Source organism: Excalfactoria chinensis, chromosome 3 (assembly GCF_039878825.1).
Source record: "Excalfactoria chinensis isolate bCotChi1 chromosome 3, bCotChi1.hap2, whole genome shotgun sequence".
In the NCBI taxonomy this organism is placed as follows: domain Eukaryota; kingdom Metazoa; phylum Chordata; class Aves; order Galliformes; family Phasianidae; genus Excalfactoria; species Excalfactoria chinensis.
The window spans coordinates 73,118,154-73,142,018 of NC_092827.1; the positions used below are offsets into that span (position 1 = coordinate 73,118,154).

Consider the following 23,865-nt stretch of genomic DNA (forward strand, 5'->3'; position numbering starts at 1 on the left):
CAATCTTTTTCTTTCTACAAGCATACATCACATGATAAGGTAACTGTCCCACTGTTGTACTCTATAAGCTTTAAATTCATTCTGAGCCACCAAAACCTCTTCACAAAAATCTATTATCTCAGAAATGCTCACAGACATGAAAAACCTAAAACATTCAGTTGTTCGCAGCAACTACAGCTGATATCTATAGATTTAACACGCCACCTGTTGCAATTGAATGGAGGAGATTGCAATACTGCCAGATTTTTTTTTTAATAAGATCCACAATATAGATTTGTTTGAGGTCCCTGCTATAAGTTTTATGTTCTATACCACATTTTCCAAATGAAGCAGGCTTTGGTTTTAATTAAAGCGGAATCTGCACAGCTTTTTCAGAGCCAAACTCAATTTCCATGCTTTCAGTTCTTCATCGTCATTCTGTTTCTCATTAGCAATTTCATTTCTTAGCTGCTAAGGTCATTACCAAAAGCATCAAGCCCCAGTAGCGATACAGAGCAAATACTGATTTCTTATATACACATACACAGCTTCAGACTATAGCTGAAGAAAGCACTGTAACCAAGGACAAGATTAACATCCTGCTCCATGCTCATGCTAACCCGCAAAGGAGCCAATGGACCTGGTCCAACCTCAACCACTGTTGGCGGTGGGCCAGCGTCCCACCTGCAGTCCCTGGAGGTGGATCAGCAAGAATTGAATACTTTTTTTCACATTCTGCATTAGAATGTCATAACAGCACTTCTATACAATCAGAAAGTTGTCACTTAAACAGAACTTCAGCTAAAATGTGAGTGGCAAAATTTCAAGAGAAAATTATTAAGAGTGTGATGGAGGATATGCGGAGGGTATCTGACAATTGTAGCTTATCTCTTCAATAACTGAGACCCTCACAACACTTGGGTAGTCAGAGAAACACTCCCTTGTCTTCTGTTACCAAAAGTGCTCTAAATCTCCTTGTATCACAAAATATTCTGCAGAAAAACTCATAAGAATAAGCAGTGGAGAAATAATAATAATAATAATAATAATGAACCCATCTTGAATGCATGCTGTACATAAACCAGACTTTAAAATTAAAGCTTGATTTTTGAAGCATCAAAATTCAACTCCCAAGTCCAAACTTTAAGCAAAAGTAATTTCAGTAAAAGAAGTGCGTAATAATCCTGTGACCCTGAAAAATGCTGCAGGCTTACTGCTTCAAATCTGCTGCAAATAAGAATTTACCAGGGAACAGCAAACAGGCAAAGGGGTTAAATAAAAATGTAATAGCGCAACAGATGGATATGTAAACAATTTATTTTCCTTGTACTGGGAATGCAGATTTCACAAAACTTCACCAGTCCTGTAAGAGATGTTCTAAATGGTCAGGTATTCTTAAAGTATGGTTTTCTAATTACCCACATGTGTTGGAAATGAAACAGCAAGTGTACACATTCATTTCCTGAAACCTGAGATCAAATCCTGTCACAAATAATGAGAAATCTAATGAAATCTTATCCACCTTATGTCCAATTCCCATTCGCTCCAACAGGCATGAACACACCTCCCTACCTTCTAAGATGAGACCTTAGATCAGTCACCAGCTCATGAGGAAAAAACCCCATAAGATTATAATAATAATAACTCTATTTATATATATGGAAACAGCAATTGAGGTAATAAATTAAAATGTTGGCAATTATGAAAATGTTAGACTTTACATCAAGAACATTGCTGCCATAAATGTAACAGCTTCTCCTTAAACTACAGCAGTGCTGTAGATCTGTCTGCTAATTGGACTTTACTGCACACACAATATATTAAGCACATACAACATAACAATATGCAGCAACAACATACTGACGCTTCCATAATGCTTTTCTCTTCCCAAATACAGTCCATTAGCAGCCCCGATTTCTGATAAGATCAAAAATATCCACATAATCTAACACCACAAAAGTGAGTGCCATAAATAACTATTCAGTGTCACCAACATAAAGGGAAAAAGCATTACTTCCATACCACATTTCATCAGATGAGATTCATGCACTACTTAAGCAAAATTAAACTTGGTGGATTCGGTGTAAACCAGTCAGAAAAGTGAGATCTATTTAACAGGATCTTTTCTATTGATTTACCATTCACAGCCTTGAGTTAGCTTCTGGCTTGTTATCTACGTTTACAACGTGCTGTTATATCCCATCTGAATACTATTTTTCTGTCTGGCATTGATCTTTGCAGCCAGCATCAGTGAAACTGAAAATGATGACTTCTTAGGTCTACCTGCTTTCTTAATGCTGAGTATCTAAGGCAAGGTTAGGGGGAAAAGTAATATACAGCGACTATAGACAACAGTAAATTGGGAGGAACTGCTGACTCCCTCATGGGTAGAGACAACTTCCAGAGGGATCCTGACAGACTGAAGGGCTGGGAAGCCACCAACTACATGAAGTTTCATATGAGCAAGTGTGGGATTCTGCACCTAGGTCAGGACAACCCGGGCAGGCATTCCTATAGGAAGGTTTCCCCCAGAAGCCTGATATTGAAGCCGTTATCACAAAGTTTCATGACAAATATCATTAAGTTTCAAACTGATTAGAGGGCCTACTACCACAGTATTGTATTGTAGTAAGCACACGGTGCCAGCAGTGACTTTACCATCATACACAAACATACACCATATTTAATTATTACTTAAACCATCAATGACTGTAAAATAAAATAAAATAAAAATCAAAGAGAAAGAAATGTATTATTTTATTGTATTTTTTTATTTATGCTGTTTGGAAACAACTTATCAAAAATAAGAACCAAGTTATTTAAAGGATATTAACACCATCTTCTCTTCAGCTACAAAGTAAGTTTACAAGAACATGCTGTTCTTCCAATTAAACTTAATGCATCTTTTTATTGCACAGGAAGCACACACACAGAAATGAAACAGAATCGAACAAAAAAAAATGCTTTCTTGGAAATCAGTAATTCTTCCAATTCTAATAATTACTAATTCTAGCAGACATAAGAGAGCCTTGCTCTGTCTTCATTAGAAGCCCTGACAGCAGGTAATTGCAGGAGTAAATGCACAGAGATTTTGTTCCTCCCAATTGGGAACTCGCACCCTCAGCAGCTGTAAACACAATGCATACATACATATGAATGACAAATTTGACTTTATAGGAGCAAGTCTGAGAGAAATCAGAGGTCATTTATTTCTACCAGACAAGATGAAGCCAAAATATCTGCTCAGTAAAAAGCTACTGAACGTTTGGGACAAAACTGGAAATATTTATCAACTGTAAGACGTTTCTAATCCCATCTGCTTCCAGAATGGGGAAAGATGAGGAAGTTTCTGGTGCAAAGACTTGCAGAGTCTAGGATGACATTGCTAAGCCTGCAATAACTGTTTAAATATTGTCTTAATGGCAAAAATTCTACACAGTGAGCATACATGTGCATTACAGTTTGTAGCTATGTTATTATCTACAATAAACAGGTAAGTATCCATTAGGTTCTGCGCGTAACAACTGGCAAGTTATTTCATACCTCAAAGAATTTATAGCATAAAAGAGAGAGGTAAACACACAGTGCAGGTGACTTTGTAGCTGGAAAATAAAATGAATACTTAACGATGCTGTTACCTTCCAGCTGTACAGCAGCTTGATATTAAGATGTCCCAACAAATGCAGTTTTAAAAACGGATGCCAAATCCCCACATGTCATCAAGCAGAAATGCAAGTACAATCGTTCGATTAATAAAAAACAGATATTACTCTTCAGTACAAATTAATTTTTTAATTAAAACTGAGACGAACGTGGGAGAACGAGCGCCAACAGCACGCTGCACAAGCAGCCCTAACTACGAGGGTCATAAACTAGTGTGTGCACAGACAGTTAGAGCTTGTAAGGCTCCACGGAGAGAGGTTAAAAAGAAGATAAGGAAATTAAAAATTAATAACTCCACAGTACAGTCACTCTGAACAGACATACTCCCCAAGTCACAACTCCCACGGCAATCTCTAAGGACAATGGATTTGGCTCCATAATTATTTCTGAAGCACTTGGGAGTTCTGTAAATTATTTCATCTGTTCCAAAGCAGACAAATAGAAAAAGGAAAGCTGGGGGGAAAAGTGACCAGACTCTTACATCAGCTCTCTCAAAAGAGAAATTCTGCGTATTTTATGTACACAAAACACTGACACTGCTGCCAGCTACCCATTCAAAGGCAGAATATGTCTTTTAATAATTCAGCTCCTTCTGACAGTCAGAAAGAATCAACTCTGAAGGTGGATACTTAGCATCATTGCTAACGCTGAAACCCGCTGCTATTGACCACTACACCCACATGCTCTTATGAAAACAGAAAGCATGACTTGATGCTGCCTTGCAAACAGCCCCAGCTCTGCATCCCCAGCTACATATCCAATTCTCATGCTCCCAGCCCACAGCTTCCTGCTTCCCACTCAACACCTATGTCAGGCTGCACACAAGCTCTCGGAGATCTTTTCCGGTAAAAAACCATATTCATTTTATATGCCTTTATTCTTTCCGAAAGAAGCTTCTCAGCTTTGGGAAATTCAAGCAGAAAGTAGGAATTTCTTTCCAGAGCTGTATTTCCCACTTCCCTTTTGTTTCTGCAGATGCTTCCATAAGACACATACAGGGGCTGCTGCGCATAGTCTTGTCAACCTCTTTAATCCCCAGGGGAAACACAGATTGTACAGGACACCTTTCAAAAGCCCTCCGCTGAAGTTTTACACATTCAGGCAAAAATCAGATAGCACCCTTCATGCCACACATATGTTGTTACTTCAGAATCACAGAAACATAGAATGACAAGGTTGGAAAAGGCCTACAAGATCATCTAGTCCAACCATCCTCCCATTACTGTAGCTACAACAAACCACTAAACCATAGCTTGTAGCTCCTCATCCAGATGTCTCTTGAACACTGCCAGGGATGGTGACACTTGGCCTTGTTGAACCTCATCTCATTCACCTCAGCCCAGTGATCCAACTTATCTAGATCCCTCTGAAGGGCCTCCCTACCCTCAGGCAGATCAACACTACCTCCCAACTTGGTGTCATCTGCAAACTTACTGAGGGTACACTGATTTGGTAAGCACTTAGTATTATCAGTGGCAGACCAGTATGTTTAAAAGCTTCTCTTTTGATCAGTTTTACCCTGAGGTATTTAAGATCCTTTTAGCAGCTCCCAGGTTGTGCCTACTGAGCTCATCCTAGGTAAACACTTTTTAACACTGACATTTCCTTCAGTTTATTCCTATTTAAATCCCTCTGCTCCCTTCTCTATCCTTCTGTAGTATCAGTTAAACCTCTTTCCATTCCACACATGCCATTTTTCCTTGGCATAAGGACAAGTAAGTTTCACAGCTTTTGAAACTGGAAGGAACCGTCATATGATCTAAGCACAATAATGTTCTGATCTGGCAAATTGCAATTGCACAAGCCATAAAATTTCACACAGCAAAGCTTTCAGCACTGGCAGAAATAGGACACATTCGAGCAATTTTAAAAAGCTCCATTAATTCTAAATGCATGAATAAAGCTGTTGGTGTTTGGACTTTTTCCTATTGGTACAAGGAAATTTATAACAGACTTGCCTTCTGTTGCCTATAATCACTGTTTAAGATGCCCTCGTGGGCTACAGGTTACATATTGCCCTTATGGCGATACACGTTTGCACAGTTGCAATATTTTTTACTTCACATATGAATCATCAGCAGTTTCTGAGCATACAGGATGAATGTCATAAACTTCAGACATCTCTCTCAAATCGGTAAGCCATGAAACACCTTATTCAAATTCACGGACGAAGCCTGGGACAAAACAAAGGCTAACTCTCCAGACATATTTCTGCATACAAGGTCATCCCTCATCTGTTGCATTCCTCCTGCATCCATTAAAACATGCCTATCAGCTGAAAATATCTTCAGCCTTACACAAAAGCATGAGCAATTAAGAAGATGAGCACTACCACTTATCACTTCCTCCAAGCTCTGTTCAAAGATTGTCTATGAAGGCTTTGCCTGGTGGCAGAAAGGGAGGAAGAAGACATTGACCCTTACAGGTGGGAAATCTTACAATGGCCTCTTCAGATAAAAAATGCAAAACCAAGCACAGGGGCACTGAACACTGCAACAGGAATTTCCATCAAGGCAGTAAACACAAACAAGAAACACAGGATAAAATAAACATCATAAAAATAGAATTTGTCTTGATAATCCCAGTACTTTCCTAAGCAATGAAGTGCTAGTTGAACATGTATTTCAGCACAGACACTTATTTTTAAAATGAATTTGTTAGTCCAGAATCCTGTAAGGTGGCATTCACTGAGCCTGTGTTATGTTGGTCCTTCTCATTTGTTAAAACACACTCATTTAGGAACTTAAATCACAAAAGACAGAGTGGTCACCTGTGCCATTTCAATTTGTGTTTTTCCATCTCTAGTCTGTTTTTGCTCCCGCAGGTATCTGGACTAGGATAATTCCAGCAGTTGGAAGGCCTTGCAGTCAGCGCATCACAGAAGTCAAAGCGAGCTACACGAAGTACACAGACTCATGGCAATATTCAACTAATTCTTTCAATACCTGGACCAGATTTTTAGTTTCACCCTGCTGTAATATTTGGGAAACAGTGAGACTGACAAATACACTGCTGTTGCTTTTTGTTTGTCTTGGAAAAAGAATGGCACTACAGCTTGAACGTGTGTGTTAAGGTGAGCTGCTTTCAAACTCTTCATGATGGGGAAATAAGAACACATCTCTGGCCACTGAACAACTTCACAGAGGAAGCACACATTGCTTATTTCACACTCAGCTTTAAGCAAGACACAAATGTTTCCTCCTTCGGGGCAATGCTACAACAAAAATCTTGTTCTCATCTTGTTCTCTAAGCAGAAGGTACAGAGACATGCTAAGAACTACAAGCAGAGGAATTAAGCATGGGCTCTGAAATCAGTAAAACCAATGGCAAGAATAAAATTATCTCAGACAAGAAACTCCCATAGAGCCAAGACATTAACGAAAAATAATAATTCCCTGGCTAATAAGAAACAACACAAACTGTCTGCATTTTTTCTTCCACTAAACTGAAACTAATGGTAAGAAACAGTTCTGGAGTAGCAAAACACACAATAGAACACAACAAAATACAACAGAAGGAATAAATCTCTGGGTTAGTCAGGGCCGACCTAGACTAGAAAGAAAAAGAATCCTCCTCACACTAAAATCCCAGCTGGTCCTGCACTCCTCAAAAGCCCACCTTCTCCTGCAGGCAACTATAAGAACTCAGAAATCCCCCTTTGCTGCCCCTTTTCAGGTTTCATGTTCGTTTCCAGCTGCAGCAGACTAAAGGTAAGCCACCACCACAAGGAGCAGCCCTGACTGCCTGACCTTCCCCCCTTCCCTTCTGCAGTCCCTTCAGCTCCTTTCCCCATGTATTGCTTTGATAAAAGGACACAAATGTGTTTATTTATGTTTGGCAAGCTACAGCTTATACCAGTTTAGTTCTCTATATTAGAGTCCTATAGATCAGACAAAAGCAAAGCTGACAAACCAGGGAGACCGCCATGCAGTCCCATAACCATATCCTGCTTCAAACCTTGAACAGCTGATGTGCATCCTTGTCAAAAATCTGTAAGCCTCACCCAAAACAACCACAGCAATTGGTTATGAACACGACTGTAAGTGCTTCAAGGCAGAACAGCATCACGCCATTCACTTCACAGCCACAAGCGCACAGTGGCTTTGGAGCACAGTCACAATGAATGCAGCCATCAGCTATTAATAAATTCCAATGGCCACAGGCAAGATATCATTATGAGTTCTTAAAGAATTTAAATAAGTTCTCCAATGCAGTGTAAAACTTCCAGCAATTTTTGCAAAATGAAAAAAAAATCTCCTCCTCAGGAGATATGTATTAACAAAATTAGTTCCAGATATGGCGTTCACCAGAACTTACCCATATTTTAATCGCTTTTGTATTCCCTTATAGCTCTAGTTTTCATTTTGTACTCGCACTTCTACAGTTTAATGTAAGAAAAGGAATACGAAAGATAATTCAATTCACAAACTTATTTTGGTGGCTCTCATTTGCTACCGGCAGAGAATGTTCCTGTGGAGGATATTCTTTAAGAAGCTAATATTATGGGCTGAACTATGGTAGAAATGAAATATCACATCAGGCATCCATAGCAGACACATGATGAACTCAGAAGAGTTCACAAGACCACAATGTAAACTGAGCCATGGCTTGACAAAACAATTTTTACACAGCTTTGAAATTATAGATCTGTATAAGCATGAAAACTATACTCACAGAATCACAACATCAAGATCTTTATGGACTTTTAAAGCGCATCTAAGCTTGAATTTTGATTTTCCATGAATGATGGACACAGCAATAAATGATTAATCTAGTCAAATTTATTTTTAATAACGCCTCTCCATTTCCTATTTCTAATCTTATATTATGGACAGGATCCAAGCCAGGTTGGCAGCAGAAGGCAATCACAACAGCCTTGGAACTGGAGGTGGAGAGAGGGATGTGGGCAGCAAGTACTGAAACACTGCCAAAAGGAAGGGAGGGTTTACAGCAAACTGAACACAAATGACATCCCCAGACCACATCTCTAAGAGGTGGAAAACCAAATCAAACCAAAACAATGAAGACAAGAAAAAGGCAGCCCACAGGACATGTTTGAACAGGAGCACGGGAAACTCCCTGGCCACCCTGAAGGTGATTTGATGAAGGTTGCTGAGGGAGCTAAGCAAAAACACATGGCGAGCCAAGAGCCTGTTTTCAAGAAGCTAGCAGAGTCTCAAAGTTATCTCTACATTAAACAGTGCTCTCCAAAAACTACTTTCATCAATCTGTAGGCATTTCAGGTGTTATGGCCTCATGCATCAGTGAAACTGTGCTAAATTTCTATCTTCTTCTAGCCTCAAATGCTTCCAGGGAGGGGATATTCACAACCTTGCTGGGCAACCTGTTCCAGTGCATCTCACCACTCTCACAGTAAAAAATTTCTTCCTAAAATCTAAACCTAGTGTAAATCTACCCTCTTCCAGTTTAAAGCCATTTCCCCTCATCCTGTCACCACATGCCCTCATAAAAAGTCCCTCCCCAGCTTTCCTGTAGGCCTCCTTCAGGTACTGGAAGGCTGCTATGAGGTCTCCTGGGAGCCTCCTCTTCTCCAGGCTGAACAGCCCCAGCTCTTTCAGCTTGTCCTCATAGGAGAGATGCTCCAGCCCTCTGATCATCTTCATGGTTTTCTCACAGTGGATTGTTGTGATAATATTACACATCACAGAAACGTGGGGGGTTTTTGCCTTCTAAGCCAACTTCTATAACAGACTGGGTATAGATTTAATACAAAATCTGAAGATCAGACTAAGCAGTGCCATCGGTACCACACATCTTGGGGAGAAGTCAATCAGCAACGATTAATTAAATACACAAAGGAAGGAAATTTCACCAAGCACTGAGATGCCACATCTGCATTCACTTCTTAGATAAGGAAAATCTTTGAAATCCATGTGAAGGTTTCACAACCCAAGCAAACCAGAACCATCAAGCCAAACATATTAAACTCAGGGAGGATAAATATGTGCATGGAGACAAACTTGGCAATGTTATGTCTTCCTACATCAAAAGCCAGTACTGACTTACGGTTAGTTTGTTAAATCAAGAAGCAATAAGCAATGTCCTCTAATCTGATCAGCTATAGAAAGCTGATTCTAATAAGCCATAAGATTAAACAAAAGGGACTATTCAAAATAATAATATATAAATTGTCATAATTATTATCATTTTTCTTTTCTCTGCCTTAGTAGACAGTTTCGTCTCAGCCCACGAGTTCTACTTTGGCTTTTTTTTGTTATTCTCTCCCAGATCCCACTGGGAAGGGGAGGGAACATGTGAATGACTGTGTGGTGCTCAGCCACCTACAGAGTTAGACCACAACAGAGACAGAAGTCAGCATGGAATTGCTCTTCATAGTATAAAGATTGTATAGTATGAGATTGATAAATGCAAAGTCATTTTCTAGAGGAAAACAAAAAAGGGGTTTTTTTGTTTGTTTTATTTTAATTGCGTTCCTGTGCTGCCACCTAAAGATCGCAATAAAAAGTACAAATTGCGCACAAGGCGAGTTATCTGCAAGAATCACAGGATGACCCGGGTTGAAAAGGACCACAACGATCATCTGGTTTCAACCCCCCTGCTATGTGCAGCGTTGCCAACCACCAGACCAGGCTGCCCAGAGCCACATCCAGCCTGGCCTTGAATGCCTCCAGGGATGGGGCATCCACAGCTTCCTTGAGCAACCTGTGCCAGTGCGTCACCACCCTGAGTGAAAATCTTCCTCCTAACATCCACCTAAACCTCCCCTGGCTCAGTTTAAGACCATTCCCCCTTATCCTATCGCTATCCACCCTTGTAAGCAGCCAGAACATGCAAGAATACGCAAGAACAGTGAGAAATTATTTTAGTATCCTTCACTTCTAATTAACCTCTTAATTTAAACTGACACCACTCTCATAAATACAGACGAGCACCGTGCACGCAGTGGAGGCGGTACGGAAGCTCGACACCCGCCACACGAGACTCCTCCGTCCCGCCCCCATGAAGGCGGGACAGCACACGATGGCTCTGCCGCCTTCCCGTGCCCGTTCGTACCTCTGCAAGCAGTGCTCGCACACGCCGCCCAGCTGCTCCTTGGTCACCACGTAGGCGAAGGGCTCGGCTCGGTAGAGCAGCTCTCCGGGCCGCACCTGCCGGCGGGAGCGGAGCCCGCTGCCCTTGCCCGGGCTGAGGAAGCGCTCCAGCGCGGCCACCTCCATCCCGCCGCCGCGCCGTCACCGAGAGGAGGGGGATCCTGCCCGTACCATGTGACCCGGCGCTGCCGCCGCCATCTTAACAGTGGGCGCCCTCTGGCTGCTTCCTCGTCGGTCTGCTGATGACGTTGGCAGCGCGCGGGGCGAGGAGCCGTCGGGGGCAGCGGGCGGTGTGGGCTTCCACGTTTCCTTGTACAGGCTGTTCTATGGAGTTTGTAAACAGGTGTCACCCAAACCCACAACAAACAAGAACAGTAATAACAGAAGCTCGTTTCTACCTCTTGGATGGATAAAGTTAAGAAGTGGCTGGTTAACCAAAGTAAAGAACAAACTTCAAGGCTTATGAACAACGAACAGAGGAAGTGCACTCAGGAAGGAGTTAATTTGAACATGCAAGATGTATTTTTCATTATTTCCCTGTTTTCCAGCTTGGGTTTTTTCCCTCAGACACCCCATAACACACACAGCACAGCTCCTGTAGCAGAAACCCGAGGGTGAGTAATTGAAGAAAAGGGACTCTCATTACTTTGGCATAAACCATACACTGAAATAAACTACAGCAGCTAAGGAACTTTGATCTGCATTTCAATTGATAAGATGAGAGAGTAGTAATTGACATTCTGTAGCATAGGTATGTTCTGAAACAGAGCATGAATGTTTTTACTGATGCAGTGATGGATATGTCAACATCTGCAGGAATGGGCTGAAAAGCTGGTTATCACTAAAGGTACGGAGTAAATATCAGATTAGTTGAATGCCTGCAAGCACAGACAGATCTTTTATGAACACAAGAATCTCCTGATGATGTCTCTCTCTGTCTAATGTTGTGTAACTGGTTAAAAACTTATTCTGAAGTATAATATTTAAAAAAAGAAAGAAAACCATCCTCATTGCAGAAGCACTTTTAGCACAAATCCATAATAAATCCTACTCACAGGCAGACTGATTACCTCCATTATGAACCTTGCAGTGTTTCCACTTTTACTTGAACCTTCCCTGCCTCAAACACATTCACTTCCTTCAGATGAAAGCACAGGCTTCTGAAGCTCATCTCCACCTAATTTCTTAGCAAAAAGTTGTAAGTGTACTTCATATGATAAAATATTTCACAGCACGGTTACACAAAAAACTGTAATCTCCCATTTTTACAGAGAAGAATGAGTTACATGGGCCTTTTGATTGTTTTATCCTGCAATTTCTGGCAGGAATCATGAAATGTTATTAGTAAAGTCTTCCCAAAACCCTCCGTTCAGCACTGCAAACCTTTGAAACCTGATCATTCTAATTTAAGCAGTTCTAGTACAAATGGCTGAATATTCCTGAGTTGATTTATGGATCACTTGCTGGAGATCAACCTAAAATCAAGCCAAATCAAAGTGGCTGGTGGCTTCCTCTTACCTTCAGAGTGTGATTCTGCAGCAGAGAAGTCTTTGCATGTGTCTACTACACTGCAGCTGAAAACAGGGGAACGCTACTGCTAATGGTGAGGTCAGATGTTTGCCTTCACTATAAAAATAATACCCAGTAAACCAAGACTAAGACAATACATTGCTTCAGGATTGTTACCAGGAGCTGCCAGCCTGGAAAGATAACTTCCAATACATTCAAGCTTATGAATCATACCAAACTCTGCACAGAAGTGTTAAGTGAACAGATAATGCTGATAGTCTACTTAGTGTTTTATCTGAGTGTTAAAGTCTTGATTACTTGATGAGCAATTGGCTGTCCTATTTGCTGTACTTTAGCTACACCTAATTTCATCTAGATTTCCTATGCTTGCTGTGCCTTGTGATCTATCAGCTGAGGACAGCAGGTGTCTATTTTTAGCAATGACCTGTAAAACAGCAAACAAGGAAAGACGCAATAACTATTGAACCAGGATACAGCATGAGTGAATAAATACCTCCCACAGACTTGCTGTCCTTGTTGGAAAAGCCACTTGTTATTCCCATTCTGTCCGTTCTCATAGAAGAAAGGGGCAGCTTTGTTAATTAAAGGTTTGCAAAACCTAGACGGAGTTTTCAGTCTACAGCCCAATAGATTGTGCTTAGCATGCCAGAAAAATTAATTCAGCGTACTTCTCAGGAAACTTCAGCTTCTTCCTATCACATGTACACTTCTTAAATTACATCAGCAACCTATTCCTGGAATTTGATGTTGATGCTTTTATCACTATCAACGTTATCACCTGGAAGCCCAAGCTGTAATTAAGATCTCCAATGCTGAACAAGCCTAGTAGCCAGTATATACACATTCCACCTTACCAACTCCTTTTCACATCACCTTCTGTGTTAACCAGAACAAGGTCAGAAACCCTTCTTCTCGATCAAAAGTGAGCTACTGTCAAATCCAACTTGACTGATCTTAAGTCCAAACATCAACATTTCTCATTAGCTGGATGGCATTAGAACTAAGCTTCTTTCTGTCTGAATTTGTGTGTGCTGAAATTTCAATATAGTTAAGTAGAAAAACCTTAAGCAATTACAGTCCTGAGATTTTCTCTACAGGCAGGTGGACAGCACAAATGGGGAGCTAGGAAGGGCTTACTACCCTTTAAGTGTCAATCAATATAAAAACTGTACATTGATGTCTTACCATGGTATGTGAAAAGTCCTTCGTCTACTCCTCTAGTAGTAGAAGAGCGGAGGCAATGCTTAAAATGGTTGCACTGGATAGATGTCTCATGTTTTAGAAGTTCAAGGATATAAAAACCTAATAAAGAAAATTCACACTACACCTCCTGGAAATACCTGACCTTCACCTAAGTATTGTGTATGTATGTTGTAACCATCAACTCAAAGATCATGAATTCAAAGAAAGCAACACGTAGGAAGAAGTAGATCCTCCCCAAAAAGCTAACAGTTAACTAATGTGACTTTTAAACCTATTATTTTGTATTTATAAAACTACATAAAACAGAACTGTGCAACATTTCCCAACACAGGTGCAAATTTAAAACTATTTATGACTCACCATCTCAGGCGTGTGAACTCACAAAGTAAAGCACTTACAGAGATGGGAAACCATCTCTGGAGTTCATTAGAAGCTCAGAGAGAAAACTGTTCACCGCTGTCTCTACAGACACTAGAAGTGAAATTTCATCTTCACATGGAAGAATATAGAAAACAATAAATCCAAGACTATTGTGTACATTGATAAGCTCAAAAACATGATTTAACCTCTTGATATCAAGAAGTAGTTTGAACTTTTAAGGTATTCAATCAGAAAACTCAAAAAATGAATAGTGAAAATATTGCCTATAAATTGCTGAACAGTTGCTGAGTGGCTCAGTAAAGGCTATTGGTCTACAGCACTAAAAAAAAGAGAAAAGAAAAGAAAAATCACAGCGAATAATTTTCTTTTTTTCAGTTAAGGTTCAAGACATTCAATAAGTTTATGTAAGACCACCGTTATCTATATTTTACAGATGGAATATGTTCCCTGCTATGCTGCTGCACTAAGGTACAAACATCTTATTCATTGAAACAAAAATAAACATCAGCTCAGGAGACTCTGCATTCCTGTTAACCAGTAGATAAGACAGTTACCACCTACTGAAACTGATAAGAGGTACAATCGCTTCTGTTGAAGTCAATTCATAACGCAACTTATCTCAACTGCATATTAAGATATCTAACCTGGAAAAAAAAAGCCATAGATCTTGAAAATCTACATCATAACAGCAACACTGCTCTGAAACAGAATGCAAATGAAGCCTCAGCCTTTCCATTAGTTTCATCATACCAACATGACACAAGACAGCAGCTTAAAACACATAGCTGAAATTGGGATAGCGCAGTACTGACTAGCAGCCTAGCTAGGAGAATGAACTGAAGACCCTTGAAATCTATTTTCCTTCTGCATCAAGAGCTGCAGGAGGAAAAGGCTTTCAGAGCTCTAAAAAGAAGTGAACGCCTGTCACATCTGCATCCAACTTTACTTAAGAAATACAATTCTCTGTTAGCCTTGCTTCCATTGTTGTTGTCCAAATCCTGTAGATAGCACCATGAAAAAGTACTTCATTCACTCAGCCTCCCAGAGGAGAAAAATGGAGAAAATGGAGCCAGTACAGCCTGTCAACACCGTCAGAAAAGAACAGAAAAATTACGTGTCAAGACAATAAAAGGAATAAGAAACAAGTTGCTGTATAGAAGAGTGTAGCTAAAAAGACAATTTTAATAGCACATCATCTTAAAGTAAGGTTTTATATACACATAATACATATGAAACAAATTTATATTGCAAAGGTTGCAGTTCAGAAAATCCTTTTTCCCAACTACAACACTGAATGAACTGGTGAGTTGGATTTCAGACCAAAAATAAGATAAAGCCCATCTTTATACAGGTGTTTGCATATGCTGAACTAGAACAGACCACCCAGTGTTCAGTCATTTCAAGTTTTCAAAAGAAAAAAAAAAAATGCTATTTTGTTCTATCCAACCATAAATACAACAATTTTACCCAAAACTCTGTTGATGTCTTACCATGCTGTCACTACCTTGCATTTACTAGCCCACCACTCACGCTTTAAGATATTATTTTAGACTGCAAGGTTTTCAGAGAAGATGATGAAGGGATTCAGTGGTTATACAGACCCGTATATATTGGGGATGTGGGAAAGAGCATTCCAATCACACGCTCTAAAATACAAACCACACACATCACTGTTTGGTCTGTTAGTTTTTTCAAGTGCTGTAAAGACACAGTAGCATAGTACTAAGTTCAGTTTAAGTGGCACATCCAAAAGCAGCAGGTCACCGATATGCTCCTGGAGAAGATGCAAAGTTTGTCCATTCTGGATAGGATTGTGGCCAAATTAGCTGTAAATCTCATAGTTTCATCACGTATAGAAGGGCTCTTTTCACTTGCTAAGTTTATTTTCCTGTTTGGACAGGAAATCATCTAGCTAATAATACCTCGATTTTATTCAAATCATTTCTTATCACAGTAATCTTCCAGAAGCAACGATGATCTTCCAAAAGACAGCAGCTCTAGATTCACAAGTTTATGTTCCTTATACTTTCCAAGACCTCATCATGGAACCAGCTTTCAGCGAACACACTGGAGTTTTGCAAACCACAAAACAGCCGCTTGTAGTCCTCTGGGTATACATTACCCGTCTCAACGTATTTGGGAATTTCTAGAGCTTTCAATAATTTGGCAGCATTGTCCAAGCTCCATGAACTGAAAGAAATAGAGCAAAAGATGATCACAAAGGAGCACTTGTTCCTGTGAAAAATTAAAGAGCAAGAAGAAGAATCTGAAGATCAATTTCTTCCTTCCACAGCTTCAAGAAGTTAATAGTTTCTTCCCATAACACAAGTTATTTTCAATCCACTCTGCCAACAGAGAGAAACTCCTGCTATGACAACATGCAAATAACAAATAAAGCACCCAGCGGACAGAGAACATCAGACCACGTAACCCACCTCTACCTCAAGCTGCTCAAATCAGCAACAGGCATTACAGAAAAAAAGGGAGTTACTTTTGAATGTCTGGGAAATGAAATCCAACGTTATTTTCAAGGATGTGCTTTGGTGTAGCGTGATTTAGTGTGTCTTACACCTCCCAGGTATTTTCTTCTATATATAAACAGATCTATAAACTGTTTCCACGTCATTTATATGAAAACTAGACCTTTTATAAAATGTGTATACACATTAATTATTTCCCAGACAATAAAAGGTATTTAAATATACAGAAGATGCACATTAAGAGCCTTCAAGATTAGCTTCACTTCCTGGCTGGAAGACGGAGGGGAAAACAGGTACATCACTGAGCTTTAAGAAGGAAACCCGTTATAGCTTTTTGCACTTGTCTTTGCTAAATGAGTTACTAGAATTTATTAGGTGTTGTGGGGGATAAACAAAAAAAGCTATCTAGAAACTTATATCTATACACCCCTATCAACTAGTGAGACATGTTGGTTCCATCAACAAACAAAGCCAATTCTTTAGAGAGTGCAAGCAGGCAGCAGAAATCTAGTGACCATAAAACAAAGCTCCAATGTTGTATCCAAGGGAATAATTAGAGATCTGCATAACTGGCAATTAACTCTAAAAACTGATTTTTTAATTCAATGACAGAAAGCCATTTGAGGACATCCCTACGCAACCTTCAATAACCTTCGGCTAATTTCATTATAAGAAACACCAAAGCAATGCTAATCCAAACCTCTTCTGCAGCTTTTTAATTTCTATACTTGCAAAATCTTGACATTTTACTATGTCTAAACAGAACGAAGGTTTCCTGCAGATATATGAGCTCACTGGCATTTGAAGTACAGACACTTAATGCAAATCTGTACTCTATATACTTGTCTACCTTCTTGCCAAGCCTCAAAATTGTGAGCGAAGATCAGAAACAGTACCTAAAATAGTGTATTTGGGGCTGGAAATATGAAATTTTCTATTCTATGTGAAGATAATTAATAAAGAGGTTCTATTTCAGGTACGCATAAAAAAACAGAAAGCGTATAAAAACAGTATTTCTTCCATACTTACTTTAGTCTATCAAAAAGCTTAGACCTGGGCTTAGTAAGACACTGCTTCACCATGAAAATAAAGGTAGCTGAATTAGCGGGCTTCAAGCCCCCCGTAAATAGGTTTGGCTGGGGAGTCAGTCGTACCAAACATAAATGGTCATTTGGCAGCCTCTGCAAGAAAAACAAAACAAGTCGCTGAAAATAACTCACTTTTAAGACAACGTCTGTCTTCATCTTAGATAAAGCGCTTCATCTGTACCAGCAGTAACGTTTGTGAAGGAATTTTAGAAGCCATAGCAAGGTAATTCCACTGGATGGCAAGGCTATCACATTTCAGTCTGTAACTAAAATAGCTTTACAAGAAAGGACGTGAGAAAGCAAACAGATACGCTACAACTTAAGAAACAAGAATAAAGATTTAATTTTTGTAGTGGATACAGACAACACTTCTGATGCACCCACATGGCACCTGTGACTTTTAACTAGGACACCTGTTAACACTTGTTAAAAAATACACTGTTTGCAATCAAAAGAGATCTGTGTGATCTGTCAGAAAGTTACTCTTAACTTATAACGAAGCGGTTTAGCTGAGTCTGTAAAAGAAAAAGCAAAACCAAGCTCTTACCGTGCTCCTTGGAATTGCCAGTCGCCCATTTTTCAGATTAGTTAGAAAAGATGACCAGGGTTCCTTAGAGAGGGAGCAAACACATTACGGAATTGAAGTGCTTTGTGACAATTTAGAAACACATTTATCATCAATCCTAGCAAAGTAGAAATGTACTCCATTTTCAACTTTATTCAACAGCTTCACTCCAGAATCAACTATAAGGATATTCAAGGAAGACAGTGTAAGAGCAGTACACGCCTATACAACAGGTCCTTAAGCTCCCCAAGTGTTATGACCCTGGTCTTCAGTAGTTCTCAGACTAATCAGCCTTTCAATACCTGAAGGGAACTTACTCCCAGGAGGGGAGTAAACTCTTCGAAAGGGCTGATAATAGCAGGACAAGGGGAAATGGTTTTAAGTTAAAAGAGGGAAGATTTAGGTTGGATGTTAGGGGGAAGTTCTTTACTAGGAGAGTGGTTAGGTCCTGGAACAGGCTGCCCAGGGAGGTTGTGGATGCCCCGTCCTTGGAGGTGTTCAAGACCAGGTTGGACAGGGCTCTGGGCAACCTGATCTAGTAAAGGCGTATGTTTGGTGGCCCTGCTAGGCAGGGGGGTTGGAACTACATGATCCTTGAGGTCCCTTCCAACCTGGGTCATTCTGTGATTCTGCGATTCTGTAATCTAACAGTCAAATTAGCTTCCTGTTAGTTTACAGTAGCAAAAAAAGGTACAAATTCCTTTCTGTATACACAATCGTAGCATTAAATCATGCTCAGTCAGTACAGAAACCTTACCATGTGCAGTAGCTGAATGTCACATCCCACTTGCCAAAGCACAGAAAGTGCCTGGTAAGTTCTCATTTCCCCAGGCTTTGCTGTTAATACCTAACAAAAATACAAAGAAAGAGCACTTTTATTTCGAAAAACAAGATCGCTTCCTCATCTAAGTCAAATCCCTGCCATTTTAACAAGTGGCAAGAACTTCAGAGTTAAATCTAAAATTCCAATTACATTAGGCCTCAAATCTGCGCTATTTTAGTATGTCTTACTAGAAAGCACCATTAGAAACCATTCTGGCAGTCCAAGTATTTCTCTGTAGTAATTATTTGGATAACTGAGCTGTGTAGGAATTTCCAGCTTGTACTTCCTGGCTCCTTGCAAAGCACAGTCAAGTTTCAAACAGAGGAGAAACAGGGATCATAGTTTGCTTTAAAACGGCAACAGAGGTGGAGTTTACAGCTTGAGTTCTTTCACACTGGTAGGAGAATATTCCCGATAAAATACACAGTAAGACAAGCTGGCCATTAAGCAGCTTGCAGTCATTCTGATATTACAGCAGCACAGATTTGACAACACTTAGTGTTAAAAAGCAAAACCCACCACAAAAAGAACACTCTCATGATTATGTTCAAACAGGTCAAAGAAAGAAGCCATAACAGAGAGATTTAACTTCTCATAAAATATTTAGAGAGCTCTGACACACAATCAGCTCCCCCTCCAAGAAAAAAATACAGAAGAGAACCAGAGGAGCCCACTAAAGGAAGGTTCTCACCACTCTTACTTTGGCTCTCAAAACTCATTTAAGACTGATAATTCTTTGCTCAGAAGTCTGGTCATTAGAAAGATAACAGGCTGGTGTTTCAGCAGTATCCAATCTGTCATTTTGCAGATAAATATACTCAAGACTTCAATTTTTTTTCCAGAAGGTTGTTAAACAGAATACAGCCTGTGTAGGCACTCCTCAAAGTCTTTCCTTACCTCAAGGTAATCAAAGTTTAGTGCTTTATGAACCTGCTTCATAAAAAGTAGCCTCAAACTAGAAGTACAGTGCTGAAAGACTGGGACAGCACCAATTACGAATACATAACCAAGAAAGCTACTCTCCAGCTTAGTGTCCACAACTCCAATTAAAAATCATTCACACTTCGACTCAATTTCTTTCAGTACTGAAGTCAGCTCAAGAGGAAGTGAAATTCCGTTTGCTATCTAGTAATTCTGTATCCCCTTCAAGAGGTCCTTTGAAGTCCCTCTTCATTGGCTACTAGCTGCAACTTGCAAAACATTTTGTTGCAAAAGCACCAAAGGCTGTCAGCACCGAAGAAGTTACAACAGAAAGCAACTCCCTGCTGCTGCATATCCCTCACACGGACCAACCCTTCACATTTGAAGGATTTATGGTTAAATGACAACAGACCTTCCCTTTTTTTCTGCGTGTGTGTTGTAAATTCATAAGGACAACAAGTAGGAAACAGACAAGATTTAAAAACTTCTGCCAGGAAAAAGAATTCCCCAGCATAAAGGTTGACTATGTAACGTTTTGATGCTCCCCAAAGCACCACTTATTTTCTACTACCTTTCAAATCTCTTGCACATACCTTATATTCTTTTTCGCTTATAAAGACGTTGAGTTCTACTCTTCCATATCTGTATATTGAACTGCATTCATACAGGATAAAAAGTAGTCTCCAAAGCGTGTTCCTCTCCTTTCTTTGCGGAAAGATCCCAAAAATTTTCACAGGTACATCTGTTTCAAGAGTGTGGAAAAGCGCCTTTAAAATTTCACAACAGGTACTGGACAATCTCATTAATACTAACGTGTAGCTTATAACACAATAAGGGGGAAAAAAGATCTGTCTGCTCATTTTATTCAAGAACGAATCAAATTCGAGCTTTATTCAAAGCTAAGCCCTGTCAGCGTTAGACTAAATCCTTATTATGACAAAGGACTGAGACTTCATTTTGCCATTCCTTGAAGCTATAAAGAACCTGACTAAATAAAACTGAAAATTAGGAAGTGAATAAACAACATCCACAAATCCAACAAGTATGTTCAAACAGGACAGGTATCTCAAGCACATCCCAAAGATCTTGCCAAAACGCCTGTGTACCCTTCAAATCTATTTGTAACACGTACCTGCTGTCCAAGGAACTGCTGCTATACCCATGGCCTCAAAAAGTTTGTCAGAACACACAGCAGGAGGTTGCACTGCTCCAGTAACCAAAGGATCCAGTCTGAAGAAATCACCGTAAATTACCTTTAATTGTCCATCCAGGCTATTCTCTAAGGACTAAACCAAATTAAGTTTCAGTTGAAGAGATGTGGATGCAGTGAGCTGCCTTACTGAATACTCAGCCCAGACAAAAAATTACTCAAGTGCTGCTCAACTGGAGCTTTAGAACTATCCGCAGACAAGTAATAAGTATCTGCACAAACCACTACATTTAGCAGTTCAATACTGAAATCTTCATACATGCAGAGAATCATATATAAAATATGACTTCAGTGCACATAAAATGGGTGAAAGTCTTAGCTTGCTCATCTCTATTGTAACACAATCCACGCAGTGCAAATTCTAAGCCTCTGTGCCTTTGAGACCACGCAATTTGAGACCACGCAACACCAAATATGAAGAGGCAACACCTGTCTGGGTTCCAGTATTGCCAGCCAACAGCAGGACAACAGACTAAAATAATACTGTGAGATAATGAGAATAACCAATGTTACCTTCATAGATTTTTTGAATGCCACATACAGACATTCTGCTTAAGCAGGATTTTGATGTTAGCCTCTAATTTATATACGGAACTATTCACAGAGGGACGATGAACTTGAATGAGTTCATACATACACAAGATGTCAGATGAACTGGTTATAAAATAGACTGTTACTGAATGTGCAATGTAAAACCAAACAGTACTTAATAGCACTCAGCATCATTTCAGACGTTTCAAGTAATGATTGCTAGCTAGTTCCTTTTTGATTCAACAGTTACTACGCATTTCTAAGTTCATGTCTTCCCTCTTGGGTCTTAGAGACGGGATGCCATATCAGATACATACCTGTAGTTTGGAAAGGAAAGCTGGGTGACTTTCTAGAGCTACCACTCTGAGACCTGCATTGAGCAGAGTCCGGGTCAAGACTCCAGGACCTGAAAGGACAAAAAAAGAAGAAGAAGAAAAAAAGCATATTATCTTTTGAGTGATTTTCCATGTGTGTTTCTTAATACAGCTCCTGGAGCATGTCACCTTCATTATGGAGATAGCTCACGTTACCTAAGCGTGCTCCAAAAGAACTAGAAAACACATTTTCATGTAGCCTTCCTCTGATTAATCACTGCATTACACTATGACAACAGGTCTATCTCAAGTTTTTCCCTTGCTTTTTCTTTTGCAACTGAAACACACTTTGAAACCTCCCCCACATTATTCATATGGGCAAAAGAGAATCAAAGAATCCTTAGAGTTGGAAAGGATCTCTGAAGGCCACCTAGTCCAGCTCCCCTGCAATGAACAGGGACATCACAACTCTCTGAAGAGCTCCTCATGTCCCCCCTGTAAGGAGATGGGAGGGCTGACCAGATTTGCAAGTGTAAAACCATCAGGTAACTGCAGAGCCTGAGCTCTGTGAAGGGCCCGCAGTCTGCGGCTATGCAGAGGCAGCTTAAAAGACGCAACGCATCACCCAGAGTAGGATTTCAATCCCTACTTGATAGGAAACTGCTTAACATCAGTGACTCGAGCCTCAGGCAAACACTCACGCTCCCCCCCAAAGCTCTGCACAACCCAAATGCCGCACCTACACCGCACGAGCAACTCGGCCTCCCACACTGCCCGCCCCGGAACGGCACCAGAGGAACACACGCGGGAACCGGGCAGGGAGCGGCGGGTCCCCGCTCCTCTCCCGCGGCCCGCACTGACCCCGCAAGGTCACCGTTGCACGCTAAGCCTCAGGGCGACCCGGGCTGGACGGTCGGGAAGCTTACCGGGCGCGCACTCCAGCACGACGGGCTGCGGGCCGGAGCCGGCCTGCAGGCAGCGCTGCACGGTGCGCGCCAGCTGCGGGCAGGCGATAAAGCGGCCGCAGGGGCCGCTGGCCCGCAGGACCAGCCTCTCCACCTCGGCCGCCTGCGGCACCCGCAGGCCCGGGCTCGGCCATCGCCCCGCGGCCCGCCGTACCGTCACCCCGCACGGCCCCGGCCCGCCCAGCAGCGGCCGCAGCCCCGCCACGAGGAGGCGGCCGCAGCCCGCCGCGCCCGGCAGAGCCCGGCCTGCCCGCATGGCGCCCCGCCGCCGGCCGCGCTCCCAGCCCCGGCCGCGATCTCCGCGGCAACGGAGAGCGTCACTTCCGCCTCAGGCCGGCCTCTCTAGCGCCCTTCCGCTCTATCGTCGGCGAGAGGTCCTCCCGGCCGCCGTCTTCTCTACGGTGGCAGCTGCCGAGCGACGCGGAGAGAGAGCGGATCCCCCCGCTTCCCGACACGCGTACGCACACCGCGCTATGCCGAGCGACCGGTCCTCGCCGCCCTCAGCGGGCGCCTGAGCCGCAGCCGAGACGAGGTGAGCTGGGGGGGCTCGTCCCCGGGAGGAGGAGCAGACAGGCGGACAGACGGACCGGGAGCGGCGAGAGCCGCGCGTCGCCGAGGGCGGGGGGAGCAGCCGGATCGCCCCGTGCGGGAGAGGGCAGCGCGGGAGCCGCCGCGGAGCCCCGCACGGCCACCCGGAGACAGGACGGAAAGCAGGGAGGCCGCCGCCGGGCGTGCGCGGGGTGCGCGGGGCCCAGCGGAGCACAGCGGAGCACAGCGGAGCCCCGCGCCTCCCCCGGAGAGATGCTGGGCAGGGCAGCCCCGCCGGCTGCGGGATCGGGGTGGCCCGTTCCCGGTGCGTGGCTGTGGCCGGGGGGCTTCTGCGGTGCATGTGATGCGCGCGTTTGTTTGTGTCCGTGCGTGTGTGTGTGTGTGTGTGTGTGTCCGTCCCAGGAGCTGCGTCTTTCGCTTGAGCTCGTCTCGACGTTCTTGGCGCTCGTTGATGGCCGCAGCTCAGCTGTCAGCCCGGATCCCGCAGCAGGTGCGCCGCAGCGCTGCTGAGCACGGCCCCGGGGCGGCCTTCCCGCTCGCTGCCCGCGCTCTGGGCAGTGCCGGAGGTGCTCATCCGCCGTGCTGACCTG

At 42.0% G+C, this 23,865-nt stretch overlaps 3 protein-coding genes across 5 annotated transcripts in view; 1 reads left to right on the forward strand and 2 right to left on the reverse strand.

Annotated features, from left to right (window-relative positions):
- The window catches only part of SMYD3 (SET and MYND domain containing 3), a 362,105-nt gene extending 351,172 nt beyond the window's left edge, over positions 1-10,933 (reverse strand). For 2 of the 3 annotated variants that reach the window (XR_011903028.1, XM_072331271.1), the window contains exon 1: positions 10,678-10,933. Coding sequence is in view for 1 of the 3 variants with exons in the window: in XM_072331271.1 (XP_072187372.1) it covers positions 10,678-10,841 (164 nt within the window). In the remaining 2 variants the exon portion in view is untranslated. The remainder of the gene's footprint in view (positions 1-10,677) is intronic. The other variant, XM_072331274.1, reaches the window with a different exon arrangement.
- Positions 10,934-14,977: 4,044 nt separating this feature from the next.
- On the reverse strand, positions 14,978-23,073 carry TFB2M (transcription factor B2, mitochondrial). The gene is made up of 8 exons (XM_072332488.1): positions 22,688-23,073; positions 21,765-21,853; positions 20,839-20,992; positions 20,300-20,448; positions 18,720-18,809; positions 17,945-18,007; positions 17,339-17,490; positions 14,978-16,019 (listed from the first exon to the last, which is right to left on the reverse strand). The coding sequence occupies exons 1-8, from the start codon at positions 22,980-22,982 to the stop codon at positions 15,833-15,835; spliced, it is 1,179 nt and encodes a 392-aa protein (XP_072188589.1). The 5' UTR covers positions 22,983-23,073; the 3' UTR covers positions 14,978-15,832.
- CNST (consortin, connexin sorting protein) overlaps positions 23,043-23,865 on the forward strand; it is a 46,149-nt gene continuing 45,326 nt past the window's right edge. Inside the window, exon 1 of the mRNA XM_072332487.1 lies at positions 23,043-23,258. The gene's annotated coding sequence lies outside the window, so the exon portion shown is untranslated. The remainder of the gene's footprint in view (positions 23,259-23,865) is intronic.